The 23592-nt window shown below is 40.7% G+C and overlaps 1 protein-coding gene across 18 annotated transcripts in view; it reads right to left on the bottom strand.

Moving 5' to 3' along the window:
• The window catches only part of LOC145536235 (X-linked retinitis pigmentosa GTPase regulator-like), a 64528-nt gene extending 43843 nt beyond the window's left edge, over positions 1-20685 (bottom strand). For 11 of the 18 annotated variants that reach the window (XM_081565202.1, XM_081565212.1, XM_081565213.1 and 8 more), the window contains exons 1-8: positions 20505-20685; positions 18351-18476; positions 17829-17921; positions 15852-15914; positions 14228-14386; positions 12738-12887; positions 9714-9872; positions 4673-4828 (exon numbers count right to left, since the gene is read on the bottom strand). In XM_081565202.1, coding sequence (XP_081421328.1) covers positions 4673-4828; positions 9714-9872; positions 12738-12887; positions 14228-14386; positions 15852-15914; positions 17829-17921; positions 18351-18476; positions 20505-20532 — 934 coding nt within the window. In that variant the 5' untranslated portion in view covers positions 20533-20685. Of the gene's footprint in view, positions 1-4672; positions 4829-9713; positions 9873-12737; positions 12888-14227; positions 14387-15851; positions 15915-17828; positions 17922-18346; positions 18477-20504 lie in introns of all 18 variants that reach the window. The other 7 variants (XM_081565204.1, XM_081565197.1, XM_081565207.1 and 4 more) reach the window with 3 other exon arrangements.
• Between the last annotated feature and the right edge of the window lie 2907 nt (positions 20686-23592).

The raw sequence follows: 23592 nt of genomic DNA, 5'->3' as shown, positions 1-23592 counted from the left end.
TGAATTTGGTCCATTGATGTTTCCACACTCTCTATGGTTTCTGTTGTCCACACATAACATTAGGCAATAGCTATCGCGAGAATAAATCACTAAGTCCTTGGTGGCTTGTGAAGTTGAGACCCAGTCCTGTGAGGTGTTGTATGGAGCAGCAGCAATCCAGCATGAGATCTCACGATAAATACCACCTTCTCAAAGAGAAGATTTTTGTAGTCTGACCTTCTACATCCCAATTTATTTTCTTTTTCCCTTAGGTCATTGATTAGATGAGGGTTTATCAACTCTGGCACTACAGACATTTGAGGTTGGATAATTCCCAAATGTATGGGTTTGTCCTGTGCCTTGTGGAATGTTCAGCAATATCCGTGGCTTCTATCTACTAAATGTCCATTCAATACCCGGCCTCTGCAACTGTGACAATCAAAAATATCTCCCATATTGCCATGTGTCCCCTGGGGAGACCGAAACACCACTCAACTGGAGCAATTCTCTCTCTTACTTCTGTTTCAGGGTTGTGGATAGCTCCAGAAAGAAATGCCATAAACCAACCATGCTGCTTGTTGGGGATACCAATATTGGTGGGGGGTCCCCTGTACAGCCGGACCCAACATAATGATGAGTAATTTTGTCACCTCGCCAGGTAATCTTTTTGTCTGTGGCCATAGCAGCTAGTCTGAACCTTCACTCCTCAAGCCTTTCCTTCATACTCTCCATCTCAAGTGAGATAAGTGCCATGGAAGCAGAATTAAAGGAAATGGTGCCAGTACAGGTACAGAGGAGGGGCTCTCCCTCTAATCCAGTGATTAGGAAAGGCTTTCAAACTGAAGCTGAAAGGATTTGGGTTTAGCTACAAGAAGGAGGGAGCAAAGAATTTTTCAGGCAGAAGCCAGCAGTACGTATCAAGCAGAGAAAGCATAACACAGTCAAGAAGCCGAGAGGCAATCAATGTGTCTGAAGCACAAAGGGGAGAGTGGTATGAGATGAGTCTGAAGAGGTAAGAAGGAGCCACACCGCAGAGTATCTTATTAGCTCATATTAAGCATTTTTGAACTTTATATTAAGAACAAATGAAAGTCGCTCACTCGTGTCCAACTCTTTGTGACCCCGTGGACTATACAGTCCGTGGAATTCTCCAGGCCAGAATACTGGAGTGGGTAGCCTTTCCCGTCTCCAGGGGATCTTCCCAACCCAGGGATCGAACCCAGGTCTCCTGCATTGCAGGTGGATGCTTTACCATCTGAGCCACCAGGGAAGCCCAAGAACACTGGAGTGGGTAGCCTATACCTTCTCCAGGGGATCTTCCTAACCCAGGAATCGAACTGGGGTCTCCTGCATTGCAGGTGGATTCTAAGGCAGATATTAAGAACACCAATATCCTAAATGAATGGGTTTTTTTTAATTAGATTATTTATCTCTTTTTTAACTTTACAATATTGTATTTGTTTTGCCATACATTGACATGAATCCACCATGGGTGTACATGTTTTCCACTTCCAGAACCCCCCTCCCACCTCCCTCCCCATCCCATCCCTCCGGGTCATCCCGGTGCACCAGCCCCGAGCACCCTGTATCCTGCATGGTACCTGGACTGGTGATTCTTTTCACATATGATAATTTACATGCTTCAATGCCATTCTCCCATATCCTCCCGCCCTTGCCCTCTCCCATAGAGTCCATAATACTGTTCTATTTATCTGTGTCTCTTTTGATGTCTCGCATACAGGGTTATCTTTACCAATTAACTAAATACCATATATATGTGTTAGTATACTCTATTGGTGTTTTTCTTTCTGGCTTACTTCACTCTGTATAATAGGCTCCAGTTTCATCCACCTCATTAGAACTGATTCGAATGTATTCTTTTGAATGCCTGAGTAATATTCCATTGTGTATATGTACCACAGCTTCCTTATCCATTCGGCTGTTGATGGGCATCTAGGCTGCTTCCGTCTCCTGGCTATTATAAACAGTGCTGTGATGAACGCTGGGGTACACGTGTCTCTTTCAATTCTGGTTTCCTCAGTGTGTATGCCCAGCAGTGGGATTGCTGGGTCATATGGCAAAAACAAAAATTACAGAGCCTTTTGTTCCAAAGCAATTAAAACTGTGCAGTGTATTAATTATCTATGGGTGAGTCAGTCATTTTAGGGAAACACCCTTACTGAGTCCTACATGGCAGCACCTACTTTTGGAGGTTGAGAAATAGGCCCAAAGCAGCATCTTCCCAGATAAAAGGAGAAACTACAGAGCACCTTGTGGCTCAGCTGGTAAAGACGCTGCCTGCAATGAGAGAGACCTGGGTTTGATCCCTGGGCTGGGAAGATCCCCTGGAGAAGGGAAAGGCTACGCACTCCAGTATTCTGGCCTGGAGAATTCCATGCACTGTACAGTCCATGGGGTCGCAAAGAGTGGGACACGACTGAGCGACTTTTCCTTTCACTTTCCTTTCCTTTCACAGAGCAGAAGAGCGAGCACTGCTAGCACCTTGGAGAAAGTATGAAAGTTACTCCTGAAAACACCTCCTAGTGGCAGAAGCATTCCAAGAATTTACTCAGCCTGAATGGTTCTGTCAGATGGAACACGGAGAATGTTTTAAAATAAGTTCCTTCTGTTGCTTCATTTGCTATTATTTTCTCCCATTCTGAAGGCTGTCTTTTCACCTTGCTTATAGTTTCCTTTGTTGTGCAAAAGCTTTTAATTTTAATTAGGTCCCATTTGTTTATTTTTGCTTTTATTTCCAATATTCTGGGAGGTGGGTCATGGAGGATCCTGCTGTGATTTATGTCGGAGAGTGTTTTGCCTATGTTTTCCTCTAGGAGTTTTATAGTTTCTGGTCTTACGTTTAGATCTTTAATCCATTTTGAGTTTATTTTTGTGTATGGTGTTAGGAAGTGTTTTAGTTTCATTCTTTTAGAAGTGGTTGACCAGTTTTCCCAGCACCACTTGTTAAAGAGATTGTCTTGTCTCCACTGTATATTCTTGCCTCCTTTGTCGAAGATAAGGTGTCCATAGGTGCGTGGGTTTATCTCTGGGCTTTCTATTTTGTTCCATTGATCTATATTTCTATCTTTGTGCCAGTACCATACTGTCTTGATGACTGTGGCTTTGTAGTAGAGCCTGAAGTCAGGCAGGTTGATTCCTCCAGTTCCATTCTTCTTTCTCAAGATTGCTTTGGCTATTCGAGGTTTCTTATATTTCCAAACAAATTGTGAAATGATTTGTTCTAGTTCTGTGAAAAATACCATTGGTAGCTTGATAGGGATTGCATTGAATCTATAGATTGCACAAGCAACTCCTGCAGCTGAATTCCAGAAAAATAAACGACCCAATCAAAAAATGGGCCAAAGAACTAAACAGACATTTCTCCAAAGAAGACATACCGATGGCTAACAAACACATGAAAAGATGCTCAACATCACTCATTATTAGAGAAATGCAAATCAAAAGCACAATGAGGTACCATTTCACACCAGTCAGAATGGCTGCTATCCAAAAGTCTACAAGCAATAAATGCTGGAGAGGGTGTGGAGAAAAGGGAACCCTCTTACACTGTTGGTGGGAATGCAAACTAGTACAGCCACTATGGAGAACAGTGTGGAGATTCCTTCAAAAACTGGGAATAGAACTGCCATATGACCCAGCAATCCCACTGCTGGGCATACACATCGAGGAAACCAGAATTGAAAGAGACACGTGTACCCCAATGTTCATCGCAGCACTGTTTACAATAGCCAGGACATGGAAGCAACCTAGATGTCCATCAGCAGACGAATGGATGAGGAAGCTGTGGTACATATACACAATGGAATATTACTCAGCCATTAAAAAAATACATTTGAATTGGTTCTATTGAGATGGATGAAACTGGAACCCATTGTACAGAGTGAAGTAAGCCAGAAAGAAAAACACCAATACAGTATACTAATGCATATATATGGAATTTGAAAGAAGGTAACGATAACCCTATATACGAGACAGAATAAGAGACACAGATGCATAGAACAGTCTTATGGACTCTGAGGGAGAAGGTGAGGGTGGGACGTTCTGGGAGAATAGCACTGAAACATGTATATTATCATATGTGAAACAGAACACCATTCCATGTTTGATGCATGAGACAAATGCTCAGGGCCGGGGCAATGGGATGACCCAGAGGGATGGGATGGGGAGGGAGGTGGGTGGGGGGTCCAGGAAGGGGAACACATGTAAACCCATGGCTGATTCATGTCAATGTATGGCAAAAACTACTACAATATTGTAAAGTAATTAGCCCCCAACTAAAATAAATAAATTTATTTAAAAATAAAATAAAATAAAATAAGTTCCTTCTTAGGAGATTTTTCCCCTTGGCAGAGCAGAGTTCAGAGCCTTCAAATCAACAGTTTCAAAACGACTCCAGCTTTCTGCCAAAGTATAACACTATGGTCTCACCTCTGAGAGAACCGACGTATTTTCAGGCTCTAAACCTTTGGATCATTTACACTGATTTTAAACTGAACTAAAATATGAGAAAGGAGTTTACAACTTTATATGTTGGCATATTAAACAAGGAATTACCTTTTCTCACTTATTAATTCCTTTGCTTGAGTTAGATACATTCATTCTATATACTATTTATTTTGTAATAAAATATACCCAGTTCCATTAAGTATATTAACAGAACTTTGATCTGTACCTGTTATCAGAGCTGTGTGATTTTCTCCACAGCAAACATGACTTATTTTCTTATTCTTAACACTCTCAATGACTTTGGGGTCTGAAGTTTCAAAAGTGAAAGTGCCAAGACCCAGTTGGCCAAACTGTCCCAGCCCAAAGGTGTACACGGCTTTCTCTGAAAGGGGAGAGGAAAAAATACAAGAAAAGGATTTCAGAGATACAGATACTGTCGTCATTATATCTGGAAAAATGGTGATATTCCCTCTTCTATAAAGTATGTTAAGGGTCTCTCAAAGAAACACTCATGTAAGAATACCTAATACTTACCTATACATTCGATAAAGGATGAGAAAAATGACAAGGCACACAGTTGTAACAATTATGTCATGGGCCTAATTCTATCTCTTACATAGAATGATAGAAGGAACTGCTAAATACACAAAAGTCAGAGAAACCGAAAAAGTCCCTATAATTCCCACTCAGTCAAAAAGCACCAATTGTCATTAAGCTAATTCCTTTCACTGACTTAAATAAACCAATAGTGTTTCCCACAGAAAAAGTCCTTACTTTTAACAGTAGTTTAATGGAATAACCTATTTTAGAAAGTAATCTCAGAGGAGAATTTGCATGAGAATTAAAACTTACAGCAGATATGCTACATTTATTCACAAGTAAAGCTCATTTAGTTCTTCCCTGGTAGCTCAGCTGGTAAAGAATCCACCTGTAATGCAGGAGACCCTGGTTTGATTCCTGGGTTGGGAAGATCCCCTGGAGGAGGGCATCACCACCCACTCCAGCATTCTTGCCTGGAAAATCCCCATGGACAGAGAAGCCTGGTGGGCTACACTCCATGGGGTTGCAAAGACTTGGACACAACTGAGCTACTAAGCACAGCACAGCACAGCACAAAGCTCATTTATCAGGAAGTGCAATAATAACCAGAGGAGGGGAAAAGCCTTTCCTCTATATTATTTAAATTAAAAAAAATTTTATTGAAGTATAGTTGATTTACAATGTTGTGCTAATTACTGCTATACAGCAAAGTGACTCAATTATACATATACATATATTCTTTTCATATTATTTTCCATTATGGTTTATTATAGGATACTGAATATAAAATACGACCTTGCTGTTTATCCATCCTATGCGATATTAGTAGTTTTGAAGTGATTCCAAATGAACTCCAATAATTTAGAGCTCATATAGTCTTGAGAAATGGAAAAGCACAAGAACAGGATAAACAAGTGGTGATGTAAGTGTCCTTTTAGACACACAATGCTTCCGGGCCCCTGCCTCAGGAAGCACAGTGTCTACTGCATTTGTGTGCCTCTCCGCAGTGCAACACATTGCCTCTCCTGCTGCAGTTATAGGAGCCAGAGCTTCAGATTCACGTAGAAGCCCAAACCTTCATTACTACTAGCTGTGGCAAGCAGACAAGCTACTTAAATTCCCTAATGCTATAATCCCTATCTAAAAGAGCTGCTGCAAAGATTAAATGAGAAAACATACAGGAAGGTTTAAAAACACAATGGGACAGTCAGTCGTAAAAGGACATTTTTCTCAAAAGTAATTATCTAATCAACTCACCTTATTGTGACAACACAAGATACTGATGAACACATAACTATTGTCACATAGTTTTACATTTTTCTTTCTAATGTTTACTTCATGAATAAGACAGAAAGATATTATTTGTTAAAGACAACACAGTGTGTCAAGGATATGAAGCCACACTGAGGCAACAGCAAACAGACCTTTCAGTTCAGTTCAGTTCAATTGCTCAGTTGTGTCCGACTCTTTGCGACCCCATGGACCGCAGCACGCCAGGCCTCCCTGTCCATCACCAACTCCTGGAGTCTACCCAAACCCATGTCCATCGAGTCGGTGATGCCATCCAGCCTTTATTTTTAGTGTAAAAAAACACTATCTCTAGTAAAACTAATAATCACACAGCATATCTCCAATTCTGAATGTTCAGCTTAATAGGAGGATGTTGGGTAAGTGAAAAAACTGTCTATCTCGAGCTAGCCAACAATTACTCCAAGTTTCTTGGGCCGTCTGACAGCAGCCTGTGAGATTAGGCCGTTCAGGCGGCCTGAATCAAGTTACAAAAGTTTTGTCCTCATTCTGTTCCCTTGTGTGCTGGAATGATTAGCAATGACAATAGTTTCTATTATTTTTAAATGCCTGAAGACTCTTGCCTAAGGACATTATATACAAAAATCAATATAATTTTTAGTCATCCCACCTTTGTAACATTTTTAACAATGTAATTCAATGTTAATAAATAATACCATCTTAGGAAAACAGATTTGATTAGTTGGCTTCAGATAAATATTACTCTAATTTCACAGAATACATTTCATTTCACAACTAGATACTTGTATAGCCCTGTAGAGATCTTAAGTTTGTCTAAATATAATCGGGAGAAGGTAAGTTCTTATTTTCTTTGGGGCCCAGACTTCATTGTGGACCCAATCTAATAACCAAGCCTTTCTTGTCTTCTGATAACTGCTGTGGATGACATACAAAATGACATGGATCACTCAGTCTCACTTAGTTTGTCCCAGTTCCAGTCTGATACTTTCTCAACAGCAGTCCATCATTTCCCTGACTATCGCTACAACCAGTAGCTGTATTGTGTAATCTATCATAGTCATATCAAAATATCAAGTTTTAAATAAATTTATCAACAATGAACTAATTAAAATTATCTTTAAAGTATTTTATTGAGCAATACCTAAATAGACTTTAAGATCAGAATTACAGACACAAGAAAAAACAAAGCTGGGGAGGGCCCCCAGAGAATCATCTAACCCAAGCCCTTTCTTTTAGTTAAGGGAACCATTTAGAATAGATGATTAGCTATCTTGGCTTTATGGTCCTGCAAAGTATTCGATAACTCTTAGGTATTTAACTTAGTACTTACTCAAACTGATGATCATACACTCTTTAGGTCCATTTCTTTATCAATTAGGACTAAATATTTAATGTTTCTATCCATACTGCTTCAGAACACCAGGACTGGCTCATAATAAAGCCTTCAAAGGTCCATGGATAAATTTTTAAAAATAGGCAAAGTAGTGAATTTTCCATACAGATAAGTTTATACGACTTAAGGGGATGTCTTTTATTATAAAATTAAGAGCTTTTAAATTTTTGTTTTGAAAATGACCCTTATTTTATGATATAATGGTGAAAACAGATTGCATTTTTCTTGCAATGTCCATATTTAGCCAAATACAAACTGGAAGTTGGCAATCTTCTGTAGGTCCTCATATTCTCTTACAAAATAAAAAACTTAAAATTATAAAAACTTGACTGGTCTGTGAGATTCGAAAGTCTCCAAAAATCTGGAGAAGACAATCAGTTTCTGCCAAGATGGTTTTTAACTTCAAAACAAAGTTCATAGAAAGCTAAATGTCTATTACACTATAAGAAAATATCACACTTATGTGCACTTATGTGCACTTTTAAATTTTTAAGTATAATTAAAAGATTACCTTGAAAATATTTTATATGAAAATATTTTATACTATATGGTTTAATGACACAGTATTATATAGTCAACATTGCGTCCTTCAGAATAACGTTCAATCACCTAATAAATTAATTCTTTCTATAATCTTTGTATAAACCAGCAAAAATATATGACACAATAAATTGCATTTCTGCCTAAAAAATAAATTTTCAGATAAGTAATAAAGATTAAAGTTTAATTCCTAGAATAAATCTTTCAGAAATTATATAAAAATTCATTTTATCAGCAGAAGTTTAAAAAAAATCTTAAACTTCAGAATTATTTCCAAATTTAGAGTGGAAGACCTGGAAAAAAATATTTCTCACTTTGAAAATATTCCATCTGGAAACTGCAATTCTGGGAAACCACAGCTTTATAAGCATGACTAGGACTAGAATAGGAAGTCAAGGAAAAGTGATGTAAGAAAGGAAAATCTAAAGATAATATACTACTGAATCACCTTGCAACATTTAAGCATTATCATCTAAGAATTGGATATTATTTAAAAATTTGTCTAGAACACTTCTAGCTTTGGGTTACTGAAGATTAAGTGGAGACTTCAAAAATTGCTTCTTTTGACTAACAACTATCCTAATCATTCACTACCTAACCGCATTACCTCTCTACTACTCATCTAAAATAAACCTAATGCTGAACAAATCTGGGAGTATCAATGTAAGCATATTAATAGGTAGTATATTTTAATTATATTGACTAGCATCCTAAGGAGTCACATGTCATACCAAAAACAAAATTCAGAAGCCAGAAGAGACATTATCATTAAGGTTCTAATTCTGTATTTTTATCTGTAATTTAAAATCTTAACCCCTTTAACGAATTACTATAACAGACATAAAAATCACAAAGAAACCACCAAGTTAGATGTTGTGAATATCAAAGAAAAGAATTACCAATGACAAGTAGAAAAGATTATTAACAAGGTATTATTATTATTTCTTCAAAATAAAGTATTTTAGAGAAATTAATGTCAATTTTAAATAAATATGTAATACATATACATGAGGAAAACAATGTGTTCTTGAAAATGAGCTACAAAATTTATTTCCTGCCATTAAAGTTGTAAAGGTCATGAAAATGTCAATTATGTAAGCAAAAACGAGTCAACAAGATTCATTTTTTTCCTACTTAACAGTATCTTCCATAGGCCAGAAACGTTTCCTAACTATAGGAACAAAAGGTAGAGATCTTAATGGAAAAAGATGCAAAGTCAACTTACGTGAAGTATCTGAAACATACAAACTCACTGGAGCAGAGACTTGAATGGTAGTTGCCACGGACTAGAGTGGTGGAGAGGGGAGCTGCTAATAAATGGATTTCAGCTATGCAAAGGTGAAAGTTCTACAGACCTGTCATACCAGATTGCGCCTATAGATAACATTACTGTATTACACACTTAAAATTCTGTTAAGGTGGTGGATCAGATGTTAAGTGTTCTTACCACAATAAAAAGAAGCGAATGTTAAAAAAGGTTTTCCTTAGGCACAACAGAAAGCAGGGAATGGAGTCGCACCCGTACCTGTAAGAACGACTGTGTGTCCTCCACCACAAGCAACTTGGATCACCTTCTCAGAAATTCCAGGCACCAGCTGGGGTACTTTGTGATTGACCAGGAGTTTTTCGGGAAGACCTAGCTTCCCACTCTCCGGTTCTCCAAAGGTGTACAGTTCTCCCTCAGCTATTGAAGGAAAAAAAGAGGGATCGATGATGACAGAGACATGAACAAAATACTGGTCTTTTTGGTACATGTTCTTACGTTTGATAAAAAATTTAGAAAATATCAACTTAATAAATCTGACCTTTCTTGAGATACTTGTACTGAATAGTAAGGAATAAAGGTAGATTTTCCCTTCCTCTTGATTATTCTAACCCAAAATCTTCATGAAGAATTCATAACTATCACTACCAGTAACAACCAGAAAATTATTTTATCTGTTTCACAATACATAGACAAGATGATCTTACTTCTTCCACCGACTTTTAATAAAGCAAAATGACTAGACATTAAACCCCCAAAAGGACATTGATTTTGTCTTGCTCACTATGGTATTTGCAAGAACCTAGCAGTGTGTCTAGTACATTAAATAGAATACTTATTGCATAAATAATTGCTTTTCATGACACTTTCTGTAGAACACTCATTTACATGTGAAGCAAATATGGTGAGTGAGCCTAAGGATGGCAGGTTTTACTCAGATGGCACTTTTTCCAGACAAACGCTCTTACTAAGGAACTCACGTCATTTAATTGCTGCCTTGTCCATACCAATACTATTGATTTGCTTCTGTTATCACACTTAGCACACTATACTATGAGCTTCATGAAATCAGGGACTGTTTTGTTCGTTTCTATGAACTGAAGTGAGTCCTATAGAGCAGGAATTTAAAAACTGTGGTAAATACATAATCTAATCGTAAGCTTCTACAACACTCATGTAGAAGAGGTAACACAGCACGTCTGGTTGTATTACTCGCATGTTTCCAAGAGAACCACACCACGACTGACTGCTGACTAACCCCTGGGAATGCGGCCCTTGGGAGTGTTCTTTGAGCTGGTGATTGGTGATTCTGTTATGCACACCTGGAGAAATTAATTATGCCAGCTTAGCCAGAAGCTAAGAAAGCCTTGCTTTGCACAAACAGCAACACTGATGATGTACACCTGGTTTCACTGTTGAAGGGCCTGAGTTGCAGGTGCCATGATGAGTGGCTAGTAGGATGTGCCTACATGACCAGCCACCCATAGAAAAGCCTCAGACCCTGAGAATAGAACAGGGCTTCCCTGGGCAGAGACATCACATACACATCCCTGTCGTTCAGTGCCAAAGAGAAAACACATCTCGTGTGGCCCTGGAAGAGGAAGGACTGGGAAGTGCATACGGGACCTCTCTGAAGGATACAGATCTTTCCTTTGCTGTACTAAATCTTAGCCATGAGTATAACCAGCTGTTGAAGACAGAGCCCTTCTAGCACATCAGAACATAGGGAAGTTGTGTGACATCTAACACACGAGGTAGGTGCCACTTAAAACTTGGTCAAATACTGCAAACACAGCCAAACTCATTTTCTAGATTGATTTGCACAAAAGTGAAGTTTTCTGTACCACATTTTTTTCTGAAGTACTCAGCATGGAAGTGCTCAGTAAGTCAGCACACTTCCTCCCCCCTTTCCCCATGCTTCTTGCTTCTCATATGAAAGGAATTTCTAAGTCCAGACAAGTCTCTTTCTATAACTGTCTGTAAATTCCTGCTGCTCCCCACACCTTCAATGGATGAATTGCATGCTATGTGAACTATACATCAATATAGCTATTTTTTTTAAAGGCATGAAACAGAAAACAAAACAAAAAAATTCAATGTAATGCCTATCAGTTAAAACGATTAATTGCACTTGTTTCTCAACTGGCTAAAGCAGTAGTAAATAAAAACTGATACTGGCAATTTTATTAAGGCCTAAATCTAAGACAACGCTTTATTTGTTTTTCCATGTGTTTTTTTTCTATTTTTCGTTTCGTAAACAAAGTGAGCACAGACTATACCAACCCCAGGAGCCCTAAAGTTGGAAATAAGTTGGTATGTGTTATTGGCCCAAGGAAAACAATTTATCATTCATTCCCTTACCTCCTCATCAACAAGATTTATTGCTTGTCAGTTTCTTCCAGACACAAACTGACACAGTAGTGAACAAAACTAGCCAAGTCAGAGTTTGCCCTTTCTTAGAACCAAACTACTACCAAGTCATTGGTAAACAGGGGGGCACTAAGATGGGACAATAAGCATTTTCTAAACCTGAATCTGAGGTACACAGAATAAGAAGTAAATGTATAACAAATACTTAGAGAGATATCTAAGAGGGTCCATAAAACTGTTTTCTGCTAGGTGTTTTTATTGTTAGAAAAACCATAAATAGGATGGAAAACCAAGATCATACTTTTGCTGTTACTACTAGAGTAGATGTAGGCTATAATAGAGTCCAGCATTTAAAATATTTTAATTAAGGTAGAGAAGGTTGCCAATGAGGCCAGGAAAAGGAGAAACTGGGGATCCCGAGAAAAGTTCCACTGAAGGAAAGCATATCCCATACTGAACTCTCCTCCTTTTCCATCAAATCTTCAACCCTATTCTTACAATGAACATCTATGACTTATGTGCGGAAATGATAAAAGCAAATTATCAGGACAAGATCAGAGTAGGTCAAAGTACAGAACCAAGCAGATCCAGAGAAAAGAGGCTCATAGGTCTTGTTTTTAATGCCAAAGGAATTTGAGAACCAACATTTAGAAGGGTTTTTTATATATAAAATTTGTTTTCCTAATAGACCTAATTCATTAAAATCAGTTAACATGTCAGATAGTTTGAAATTATAAATACTCATTATGAAAATGAAGAAACACTGGGACCTAAAACAGACCAAAATAATTTCATTACATGGAGTACCATGGCCGTAGTTCTATAGAAATGTAGAATGTTATGTCATTGTATGATTAATTTAGTAATAACTTAGACATGGGAGATAACATAAGAAATTCAACTGTTCTGTCTTACTTGTTACAAAAGCTGAATGGTAATATCCACAAGAGATCCAGGAGATAGGTTTTCCAACCGTCACTTGATGTGGGACACATATATTAGTTATATTTTGTAAACCAATTTGCCCTTCGGAATTGTCACCCCACATGAAAAGCTCGCCATCCTCTATAGATAAAACATGAAGAGGAAAAAAAACATTTGAAGAGGTAGCAGGGATAGCAAGTTATTATATTCCCAACAGAACATTTATTTTTTAATTTAGAAAAATGATGTATTTTGAAAGAAAAGTACTAAAGATAGTTATACCAGGGAACTACTTAATAGTACTATTTCTATTATGAAATGTTTCTATAATGATAAAGGATAGACAATAACCTAAAGTATATCACTTTAGTCACGCCCATATTTCTACCTCGATAGCAAAGACAGAATGTCCTTTCCTATAATAACCTTTCCTTATTTTAAAGTCTCTAAACAGAAGATGGTTCCCTCCTTTCAAGCAGTCTACCTGTAACTGAACTGAATGCCAGCATGAGTCACACTAGACATCTCCCAGACAAGCCTCAGGTCAGAAGGACTGGGACCGAGAACACTGTGGGAATGATGCTTTAGAGGAAGAAAAAAATTAAATAAATTTATTTTGCTAACTTTTTTTTTTACAGTGGAAAATACATCATCTAACTTCAGAGACTAGGAGATGCATTAGCATACCTAACATCTCAAAACCAGGCTAACTTCTGTGCTTTCTCATAAAGGTTGTGTTGTCAGGGAGAAAAAAAAACTAAGAGAAATATTCTGGAAAAGAATGATCAAGACTTACTTACTTGTACCTTTTAATGAAAAGTTTTAAAATCTGAAGTGTCTAATGATAAAGCAAATAAAAGGAAATATGAAAATAAGAACCAAAAGGAGGAGGTCTCAATGCCAACTGTGTGGGTGAGAGAACTGAAGGGATGGAACTGCAGATCCGACTCTGGCTCTCCTGCCGGCCAGACCGATAGCACACCTCACACACCTCTCTCTCTAGACTGGAACAGAGAAGTACACCGGCAGCTTCTTCAGTGAGACATGTCAATCTCGGCTCCAAATTTTAAAGAAATTTCTCATATGGGCTTTTGATAGGCAGGGCAGAGCGACACAACGACCATTACAAACTGTAGTTTAGTAACATATATCCTGCAGATTTCTGGGATGTTTCTGACAGCAACTTCACTAAAGCTGAAATAGAACTTTCAAAACATGCAACGAAGGTACTATTTAAGAATATCTAAAGAAACAGATGGGTAGTACAGCTTAGAAGTTACTTAACAATTACCTTCTACATGTATGTAAGCATTAAGTAATATTTGTCGTGATGTTCAGTTCTATTTTAAATGTCTTCTGAAAACACATGGGCAATGAAAGAAAATGAAACAGGATTGCTGTCTTCAGTTTACTGATTTCTGTATATCCTGGTCTGAGAAAAAAGGGCTCTGTCCCAGTTTGAAATGGAAAAAGAGTCTTACCAGTCAGTGCAGCTGAAGTGTTAGACCCAGCAGACAGTTGTTTAATCTTATGCTGGGATGTAAAGAAATCAACCAGATGGAAGGCACTTCTTTCATCAGTATCGCCAAGTCCAAGCTGCCCTTCATTATTTCCTCCGGTGGCATATACTTTGCCTTCTCCTACACACGGAAAAGAGAACATCAGTATACCACAGTCGCCATCTTTAGGAGACAGTCCAGTGTATACTAGTCTCACTATTATCAGCAAAGAAAGTTGAAAGCTGGCATTATCCTACAATTTGGTGAACAGTTTCCTTTTGGTGTCAAAAATACAGCAAAACAAGCAAGGCTCTACTTTTCTATGAAAATAAAAAAATAATAATAATAATAAAAAAAAGACACTTTAGCAAAGGGAAAGTACTGAGTGAGGGCAGAGAGGTGAGGTGGGGGCTGAAGCAGTGCGAGCAGCCTGAAGACAGAAGAAGCTGTGTGTGGAGAGCGGAGGTGGGAAAGACTGCTGGGTGGTCAGGGCCTGGATATCTAATTGCTCCAGCAGGATTTGTTGGAAGACTACCTTTCCTCACGGAATTGCCTTGGCACCTTTGTCAAATATCAGTTGAGCATAAACATGTGGCTTTATCGCTGGACTCCACTCCATTAATCTTTGTCTATCTACTTACTAACAGCACACTGTCGTGATCATTGTAGTTTTGTGTGTTAGTCGCTTAGCTGTGTCTGACTCTCTGTGACCCCGTGGACTGTAGCCCACCAGGCTCCACTGTCCACGGAATTCTCCAGGCAAGAATACTGGAGTGGGTTGCCATGCCCTTCTCCAGGGGATCTTCCCAACCCAGGGACTGAACCTGGGTCTCCCACACTGCAGGCAGATTCCTTACCATCGGAGCCACCAGGGAAGCCCCACTGTAGCTTTACAGTAGGTCTTAAAATCAGGTAGTGTTAGTCCTCCATTCTGATCTTTTCAAAACTGTTTTGACTATTCAAGTTCCTTGGCTTTTCCATATAAACTTTAGAATAACCTTGTGAATTTCTACACACACACATGGCCTGTTTGGATTTTGATTGGAATTGTGCTAACTCACATCAAAAGCCTTTTAGGGAGGGCTTCCACTCACCCTCTGAAAAGAAGTGCGAAGAGCAAGATCAGGAGCAAGTGGCCCCTGAAGGTGTGCACACAGGTAAGGAGATGCTGCCCCTTGATATCATCCAAGAAAAGAAGCTTTTTCTTCATCCACTTAACATTTATCTGCACATTTTCATAGGCAAACAAATGTACTATCCATTTACATTTTTAAAAAATCCTAATCTTACTGTTGCCAAGGTACCATTTCTATTAATTTTACAAAGTCACAAATGTTACTGGAGTGAGACCTCGGTCCTCAGATTGGACAGGAAGTCATACAGATTGGATGAAGTGAAGTGAAAGTTGCTCAGCTGTGTCCGACTCTTTGTGACCCCATGGACTATACAGTCCATGAAATTCTCCAGACCAGAACACTGGAGTGGGTAGCCCTTCCCTTCTCCAGGGGATCTTCCCAACCCAGGGATCAAACCCAGATCTCCTGCATTGCAGTCGGATTCTTTACCAGCTGAGTCACCAGGGAAGCCCACAGACTGAATACTATACCTGTTAAAACTAGGGTGTGGTTCCTTCCGCAAGCAACAAATTTCACTTTTTCCGGTTTTAGAGCTAAAAATACAAAAATATGACAAGTAAGATATTTTATGATTGTATGGAAATGATAAATAGTCCAGGTCAAATCATGAGCAAGTTGTAGAACAGATTTAAACCCAGGCCTGTCTGACTTCTAAGTTGATTTCCATAACTAATAAATCAAAAGTTTTTGGAGGTAGTTGTGCATCATAATAACCAATGGTGTTCTGAAAAAAAAAAATACAGATAGCTTAGCCTGACCCCTGGAGAATCTGAGTCAGTAGGTCTGAGGTAGGACCTAGGCATCTATATATTATTTAAAACTCCACAAGCAATTAGTATGTGCTGAGATCCACCGCATTGTTATGCTGCCTTTTCTCCAACCTGATCTATTCCCTAATCTGGCATTACCATCATCAAGTTTACTTTCTGTCTCACACAACAAAACACTAAGTTCAACATTCACAGGCATTTGTTGTTGTTGTTTAGTCATACACCTACGGTAAAGTTCTTCATTCATTCATTTACATATTAAATACATTTACAGAACATCTCCTAAGTGCTCAGCATAGGGGCTGCAAATATCACTAAGACACGAGTCCCTGGCTCAAAGATCTCATAGTTTAGACAATCTTGTTAGCTTGTCTATTAGATATTGGACTTCCCTGGTGGCTCAGATGGTAAAGAATCTGCCTTCAATGCAGGAGACCCGGGTTTGCTCCCTGGTTGGGAAGATCCCCTGGAGAAGGAAATGGCAACTCACGCCAGTCATCTTGCCTGGAGAATCCCATGGACAGAAGAGCCTGCTGGGCTACAGTCCATGGGCTCACAAAGAGTTGGACACAACTGAGCGACTAACACGTTCACTTTCATTAGATTTTGAACAGTAAGCATAGGAGGCACTGTAAGTAAACGTACGGGTTTTAGTAGCCTGTGCTCAATAAATACTTTTTGACTAAGTGGAATACTTCAAAAGTTCCACAACAATATCTACAAATAGCACGTGTGTGTATGTGTGTGTTGGTCACCCAGTCGTGTCCGACTCTTTGCAACCCCATGGAACCTGCCAGGCTCCTCTGTCCATGGAATTCTCCAGGCAGGAATACTGGAATGGGTTGCCATTCCCTTCTCCAGGGGATCTTCCTGATCCAGGGACTGAACCTGGGGCTCCTGCATTGCAGGCAGATTCTTTACCATCTAAGCCACCACGGAAGCATAGATATGATAAATTACACTGAAATTCTGAGCTCAAAGTAAAAATCTGGCCACAAAGATAAAGAATCCTGCTCCTGTCATATCCCAAGGAGTCTCTATCACCATTCAAGTAAAGCTGACATTCATGGGTTAGAACCAAACAGAAGCTTTTGCACATAATGGCGAGAAAGCTTTGTAAAGGTATTATATTTTCTGGGACAATCCTGATTTGAAACATTTTGTCCTGTTGTTCTTGTAAGAACACTAGTGCTAATCAACTCCTAGGCCTGATGTTTTCTTCAGCATATCTGCTAACTACATAGAGCAGGGTAAAGTGTGTTTCCTAAAACCCACAACTACATAGAACCATGATGTTCACAACTCTAACAAGAGAGACAGAGCTCAAAATCCTATCATATTGTTTGTTCTCTGTATATACAATAACAGTAATATTTAAGTAGGTTTACAAAACAGGCAAAAAAAAAAAAAACGATGTTCAAGTACACAGTACTATAAAATCATTATTTCCTTCGTGGGCTCTGGGTTTAAAATCAATGTGATTTTTAAATCCTAACATATCGAAGTAGTTCTGAATATCACATGAAAAATAAAGTTAAATGCCAATAATATTCAAGTAAATCTCAGTGAATAAAGAACTAAAGGCTTTATTATTTATATTAAAGAATTACACAATCAACAGAAAAGTACTTTATATATTTAAGTATTTAAAGTGATAAAGAAGAAAAGACCCCAAACCTTTGACACATGTTGGCTTGTTCACAGTGGCTTTTGATCCTAATCCTAACTGTCCCCAGTTGTTACTGCCAAACGTGAAAAGCTTATTATTTCCTGGTGGGAAAGAAACAAATAATAAACTGAAGCATCTTCAACATAATGAAGTCATCATAAACAATAAAAAAGCTGTACTTAAACAATGTCACCGGTTTTACAGGTTACCTTGCCCATCTACCTATAGCTATATTCTGTTAGTTGTGAAGAGTTTCTAAGATTGTACAGTAACAGTTTTTTGATGTTATGAATATATTCAAATAGATTTATTCTAAGAAAGCAATATGCATAGAAAATCACGTGTCACTATACTAAGGGAACTTAAAAGTCTTCCCTGACAAATCAATTTGTCAAGAATTCTCTGGCAAAGTAAAAAAACAAAAACAAAAATTCACTTTCTGTATCTCTTCAACTTGTTTCAAACAACACATCTATGATACGTAGAATTCCCTAAGTGTTACTATCTTCATTTAAGATTTTAATACTAACCTGTAATAACAGCGCTATGTTCATCTCCACATGAAAGAGATATAGGTATATCATTTTTAAACCAGAATTTGCTGGGAATATTTTCAGCAAATTTAGTTTTTCCAAATGCAAACACAGCACCCGAATCTACAAATAAATGAGACATATATATGAGAGTTTTGATTACACAAGTTTTATTATGTTGCCTGTTAACTAAAAGATTTTTCCAGTACTTTATCTGCTCCACACGGCCTACACCCTCCTTCTTCCAACTTAACTCAGTCTTACTCCTCAGACTTCATTCTAGTTTTATGTATAAGATCTAATAAATCAATTATGTATTATCTGTTTACTGGTATAAAGTAAGAAATATACTGTCACAATGACTAAGAGTCCTGCTGCCATGAGGTGGACCGTCCACTGCTTGGAAATAAGCTGATACCCTCAATGCCCCACTCACACTGGTGAACGTCGCATAGTCCAGCCTCTGACTGAAGGCTTTTCTCCACACACAGAAACAGGACAGCATTGAGTTTCACCAGTAACATCGTGAGGACGCAGGATGTTGAGATTTGGACATTCTTAAATGAAGTCATTAAATACTACCTGATAAGAGGAGTAGTCACAAACTGGTTTACTCCAGTACCATTTTGGAGAGAGACCAAAAACTTCTATGAGATCCCAAAGCTGTGTGTTTAATATCTAAACACACAGACACTATCTAAACACACACACACGAGACCAGATTCAGCTTTTGAGGAAACCTCAAGGAGGATGACTACACACAAAAAAACTACACAGGTATCAGAAAGAAAGACATAGCAAACCTAAGTATTAATAATAAATACTCATGCTCAAGAGACTTGCCACTGTGGAAAAACCTTTTGAGAACAATTGTGAGGTGTGCGACTTCAAAGTGATAACGATAGATTTAGGAGGCCAGGTTCTAGAACGGGCCCTGAGTTTTTAATAGAATGAATAATTACAACTGTTTTGTCCTGCTCTGGCTCCCCAAGAAGCCTTGCCCCAGCTACCCTCACTGCAAGCCAGGGGGCCAGTGGCTCTGTGCTGGCCTGGTGGCATCTTCTGTCAATTGATACTGTCATTTTGTTTAGTTTCTTGTGTCTCTCACTACCTTGTGAACTCAAGGCAGAAACTGAATCACGTTTGAACCCAAGGGCCTGGCAGAAACACAACGATTCTGCTCTAGTGTTGTTTTCAAACTGTTGGTCGTGACCCGTGCAAGTGAAAGTCGCTCAGTGGTGTCCAACTGTTTGCCGACCCTATGGACTATACAGTCCATGGAATTCTCCAAGCCAGAACACTGGAGTGGGTAGCCTTTCCCTTCTCCAGGGCATCTTCCCAACCCAAGAATCGAATCCAGGTCTCCTGCATTGCGGGCGGATTCTTCACCAGCTCAGCCACAAGGGAGGCCCAAGAATACTAGAGTAGGGAGCCTATCCCTTCTCCAGATCTTCCCGAGCCCAGGAATCCAACCGGAGTCTCCTGCATTGCAGGCGGATTCTTTACCAACTGAGTTATGAGGAGTGGGTCAGCAAATCAACTTAGTGGGTCATAATGACCATTTAGAACAATCAAAGTATTACAGGAAAGATCTGAGCACATCCCAAGTGGCTAGAATAAGTACTGCTTCATGAAACGTCTATTTCTGTTACACAGAACCTACGTGGTACCCGGTCACAACGCCAAAGATTATTTCTGGAGCTCAGGGGTAAAGTCTCAAAAAACCACTCGCTAATGGCTCCCTCCTTTCTCCAACTCGGTTCCCCATCCTCTTTTACCGCACGTCCCCCGGTCGGCCACTCTTTACTGCGTTCAACACACAACCGGGTTCTGAGGACCTCAAAGGAAGTACTTTGGGAAGGTCATAGGGAGGTGAAAACTGCCCTTGCCTTCGAGAAACGCGTCGAAAACTTATTTTAAAAGAATTAAAAAGAAAGACCGGCACCCCCTTTCCCCGTAGTCCCTCTCCTGTCCCTCCTTTCTTTCTCCTCTCGGTCAACCGCAGGGGCGCGGCCAGACTCCGAGCTTAGTCGGGTGGCCGCGGCCCAGGCCTGTTCCCCGACGGGGCCGGCCCAGAGGCGGGGCCTGGCCGTCCGCCCGCCCGCTGACCCTCCCTGCCGGCCCGCCGCCACCGCCGCGGGAGCCACTCACCGGGCACCATCTCATCGGGTTCCCCCATGGTAATGGCACTATGGAAAGCCTGCTCCTCGGCCAGAAAGTCGGCGGGGTCGACTCGGCTGGGCCTAAGGCAGTGCCTCAGCTCCGAGGCGGGCGCCGGGAGCCCCTTGGGCCCCCATGGCGACACTCCGGGATCCGCGACGCCCGCGTTCCCGGAAGTCAACAAACGGCCGCTAGGGGCAACGGGGGCGGGGCGTTCCGGCGCGAGGCGGAGTGGGCGCCGGGGGGAGGGGAGTGGAGGGTGGGCAGCCAGCGCGGCGCAGGCGCAGAAGCAGCGGACTGTTAAGGTAGAGGCCGCGCGCCCTCTGGTGGCCGGAGCGGAGGTGTGGTCGCGCCGCGCGGTAATGTCCTGGAGAGTGAGCACTGACGTTGGTGGAGACCCAGGTCCTCTAGGCCCGCGTCCGGATAGTGACCAGCGTCACAAATGTCACACCCCGTCTCAAGCTACGTGACACAGGCAGATGTCAACACACAGTTGTGTTACTACCTGTGACCATGTCTAGCTAAATGAGATAGGCACTCTGCCCAACATCCTAAATCATATTTGTATCCCCATCATCTAACCCCCTGGAGAAGGAAATGGCAACCCACTCCAGTGTTCTTGCCTGGATAATCCCAGGGACGGGGGAGCCTGGTGGACTGCCATCTGTGGGGTCGCACAGAGTCGGACACCACTAAAGCGACTTAGCAGCAGCAGCAGCATCTAACCCCAAACCTGGTATATACCAGATGCTCATTAAATACGTATTCGATGAATCAGTCCTACCACAGCCCTGCAAGCTGGTTAATGTTACCCCCGTTTAGAGATGTTTATACGGTGGGAGAACTGGGGTCCAGTTTGGCTAGTCCTGCTGGTAAGCTGAACACCTCACCCAACCCCCACCACCCCCCCCCACACACAGAAAGCTGAGGTTTCCTGAAATCTACAACTGACTTGAACTTGCACAAAGAAATTCACCCACACTAGACACCACTGTTCTAGTATTAGCCAGAGATGTTAACATTTTTCTCCAGTTTCTCCTGTGAAGGAGAAATGTTGCCAGTCGTATTAACAAAAAAGGATGGCCATCAAGCTGTCAGGCCCTTACCAGAGCCCCCAGTGGTGAGCCCTGAGGGAATTTAGGATGGCGACAAAGGAGCTGCCCAGAGCTAAGCCCTCCCCCACTGCAGCCACCCCCAAAGGTGCACCCTAAGGGGCCTTAGGACGGGAAAGAACAGGATATTAGCCCTAGAGAGCTAAGGTGCATACCAAAGGAATCATTTCCCTGAGCACAGACTCATGCATCTACCCAAACATAGAAAAGAGCTAAATTGGCAAACTTGGGTTTCCCAGGTTGGCTCTAGTGGTAAAGAATCCACCTGCCAATGTGCAGGTTCGATCCCTGGGTTGGGAAGATCCCCTGGAGGAGGAAATGGGAACCTGCTCCAGCATTCTTGCCTGGAGAATCCCATGGACAGAGGAGCCTGGTGGGTTACAGTCCATGGGGCTGCAGAGAGTCGGACATGACTGAGGGATTAAGCACACGCACACATTAATTTGAGCTATCTAACAGTAAACTTTTGACTATCTGGTTTTTGTTATAAAACTCCTATATAATCCTGGCTCCTCCCTTACCTCTTTGGAATAGTCCCTCAGAGCTGAGAGGCTGTCTTCTGGGCTTAAGTCCTCAGGTTTGTCCACCAAATAAAGCCTAATTCTCAACTTTTAGGCATGAGCTCTAAAATCAGACAAAGTTGGATTCAAGGATCCTGGAATTCCTGTGTGTACTACAGTGAGTACTGACTTTCTCAGGGAGTTTGCCTGAGTTTTCTAAAGTTTGTAGATTAGGAGGGGAGATTAAACTATTCAATATACAAATAATTGTTTACTTACAAAGCAAAGTAGGGGTTACTAAGAAAGTGTTTAAACCAGGAACACTGACCTGGAGTAAGAGGTTAAGAAAAACTTATCTGAGGAAAGGACATTGAATCTAAGAACTGAGGCAGGAGAAGCTGGGAGGGGTGAGAGAGCTGCGGAGCAAAGAGTAAATCAGCTACAAAGATGTATAAGGAGCTTGGCTCTTTCCAGGAGCTCAAAGAGGTGACACTGGCCCATGGCAAAGTGGCAGGATCTTGGGCCTGTTGCAAATCTGAGATTGTATCCTGAGGACAATGGGAAGCCACTGAGGGTTTGCAAACAGTGCATTGATGGAATCAGTTATATATATATATATTCCTGCAATCACCCTACCTGGCTGCTTTGTAGACAATAATTTGGAGCAGGGAGGACGATTTGGAGCTATTGCAGAAATTTACATAATCGTCATGCGGCCTTGAAATACAGCACATTGGCACCTGAGAGGAGCAGACGGGTTCAAAAATATTTTAAGCAGAATCAACAGGAAATGGTGTCTGACCGTTGACTCCTAGGCAGGCCAGGGGCTCTTACAGCAACAGCAAAAGAAGGGCCCAAAATTATTTTGGAAAGGATTTGATATTCTGTTTTAAAAGCATCAGAATAGTCCCTGTGGGAAAAGCAGAATTTAAAAGACTTACTTTAGTGATGATACACTTTAGTTTGTTTTTTTATTTCAAAATAGAGGTAAGCACATTTTTGTGCTGAACCCTCCCAAAGGATTGATGCAACACTATTCCCAAGTTCCAACATAAGCAAATATGTGGAAGATGGCGCCGTTTACTGAGATGAGGAACTCAGAGGATGGAGCCGGAGGGGTTGAAGTTAAGTAAGCAGAGAGTTTTCCCAGGTGGCTCAGCAGTAAAGAATCCGCCTTCCCATGCAGGAGACACAGTTCGATCCCTGGGTTGGGAAGATCCCCTGGAGGAGGAAATGGGAACCCACTCCAGTACTCTTGCCTGGAAAATCCTATGGACAGAGGAGCCTGGTAGGCTGCAGTCCATGGGTTCGCTAAGGGTCGGAGACGACTGAGCGACTTCACTTTCACTTTTCACTTTCATGCGTTGGAGAAGGAAATGGCAACCCACCCCAGTGTTCTTGCCTGGAGAATCCCAGGGACGGGGGAGCCTGGTGGGCTGCCGTCTGTGGGGTCGCACAGAGTCGAAC

This window comes from Giraffa tippelskirchi, chromosome X, assembly GCF_054371585.1.
Source record: "Giraffa tippelskirchi isolate mGirTip1 chromosome X, T2T-mGirTip1v1.2.pri, whole genome shotgun sequence".
NCBI lineage: Eukaryota > Metazoa > Chordata > Mammalia > Artiodactyla > Giraffidae > Giraffa > Giraffa tippelskirchi.
The sequence above is the reverse complement of the archived record's forward strand: the minus strand, read 5'-3'. Positions and strand labels throughout refer to the sequence as shown.